The 1,961-nt window shown below is 37.7% G+C and overlaps 1 protein-coding gene across 1 annotated transcript; it reads right to left on the bottom strand.

Moving 5' to 3' along the window:
• Positions 1–506: 506 nt before the first annotated feature.
• LOC105560285 (cytochrome P450 6k1-like) lies at positions 507–1,708 on the bottom strand (the record flags this gene model as incomplete). Its single annotated transcript, XM_012009260.1, has 3 exons — positions 507–800; positions 1,136–1,424; positions 1,517–1,708. Coding segments are annotated over 3 exons (657 nt in total), but the record flags the coding sequence as incomplete, so codon positions are not given.
• Positions 1,709–1,961: the final 253 nt, after the last annotated feature.

The following is a 1,961-nucleotide window of genomic DNA, read 5'->3' as shown; positions in this document are numbered from 1 at the left end:
CAGTGTACAGGGACAGATACGATGCGGCCAGGCCCATCAGCAACGTATGTAAAATCATGTATGCTATAAAGATCGTAAACCGCAAACATAAGTCGCTCAACCACTTGACTCTACAGGGGGAAGGGCGGTTGAACATAACTGTCCCCCTAGTAGAGCGCAGGAAGAGGAAGCCACACTCTCTCTAAGCGGACGCATCTCACCGCGCGCTTACATTCGCCAGTAGGTTGGGCTAATACGTCGATTTTTAAAATTCAGTATCTCGATAACTATTCGTCCAAGCGCAAAATAGTACAGGACTTTTCTGTTTGTCTTAGTCCCCTCTACCTTCCCATGACCGGTCTTCAATATGTTGCGGAGCACCCTGTATATGACACACTCGTTATCGAAACATAAATAATACGCAGTTACTGAAAGAATTCCGATTTCAACGTGAACTTTCTCGTCTAAGTTTCAGAATGCAATAAAAAAATCGCTTAAAATTATAGAAACTAAGATTTTTAAAGTTAATGTATGTCCACTAGTGATTTATTATAGTAAAATTATGTATTTGAAATATCGACTGTCTAATGCATTCTGTGGTTTTAAAACATTATATTAATATTATCAAACACGGTTACATATTATTTAGCTGCTCTTAATCTTGCGGAGGGTGAGATATAGATCAGCACTTAATGGCGCCGTCAAGAAAGATTTCGGATTGAGAACCATTGGGATTAGAGTTTTTTTGCCTGGTACTACCTCGTATTTGCGCAAAATTGTAACGATCCCCAATTTTGTTTGTAAAAGTCCCATACGAGAACCTATGGAATAAATAACATATCGTGAGATGTCTCATAATATTTTAACAAATAAGAATAGCATTGTCTTAGTAAAAATTCTATTACAAAATTCAATGTATGCGACTTCCGACTAATTTCGCGATATCATAATTCAGATCGTAGATCTTATGTAATTTATACGGATAGAGTTCATTCTCATTATTGTATGCGTAATAGATTACATAAGAATTCATGATTCATATAACTTGTATAACTAATAGATCAAAAATATAAATGAATATTTTAGCTGCTTTATTCTTAAATTCATAGCTAGGTATATTAATTTCATCTTTAATTCTCATAAACAATGATCTCACCTATGCATACGCGTGGGCCATCTCCAAATGGAAAATACACATTTGTTGGTCTATTACGTTTGTTCTCCTCGGTAAATCGCTCCGGGTCGAATTTGTGTGGATCAGGAAAGTATTCCGGGTCATAGTGTATGCCAAACATTGAGATATAAATCGGTGTGCCCTTTTCGAGCTTTAGATCGAAATTCGGCAACTTGTAGGTGTCCATTGTCACGCGATCTAGAAATGGCAATGGCGGATACATCCTCAAAGTTTCGGATACCACCATGTCTAGATACGGTAACGACCAGACCTGAAATAAGTATATTAAATTTGATAACACCAAATCCATTTCCGTCTTATTAAACGTATTTTTATATATAAAACGTATTTGTGTTTACGTACCATGTCGTATGTGATTTTGCCACCTGTTTTATCAAGCGCATCAAGAATTTCTTTTCTAAGTCTGTCTTGTATTTCCGGATTCATCGCAATTTCGTACAAGGTGAAAGACGTTGTCATTGCAGAGGTTTCAAAACCAGCCGTGAAGAAAATAGCTGCTTGCGCTAGTAAGTCGTCCCCGTCAAATTCTGCAATTTTTATTCACATTTTTTCAAATTTTGGAAAATTTTTGTTGCTTACCATAACTAATTTTGGTAAAAGTGCAGAATAGGGGACCCAGCTCCTACGACCTTGACCTTCAAGGTCAAGGTCAAGGTCAAGGTTACCCTCCTGAGTGACCCTCAGAAGGTTTTAGCCGTCGCTCGTTGTTCGTTAAAAAGTTATTAACAAAAAAAGTTTGGTTTATGTGTAAGTTGCAAATGCGTTTAGCACGGCGCGCTGCGCGCGC

This window comes from Vollenhovia emeryi, unplaced genomic scaffold (genome assembly GCF_000949405.1).
Source record: "Vollenhovia emeryi isolate VEMERY1.0 unplaced genomic scaffold, V.emery_V1.0 DF946077.1, whole genome shotgun sequence".
Taxonomy (NCBI): domain Eukaryota; kingdom Metazoa; phylum Arthropoda; class Insecta; order Hymenoptera; family Formicidae; genus Vollenhovia; species Vollenhovia emeryi.
Note: the sequence above shows the minus strand (reverse complement) of the source record. Positions and strands in the feature narration are given on the sequence as shown.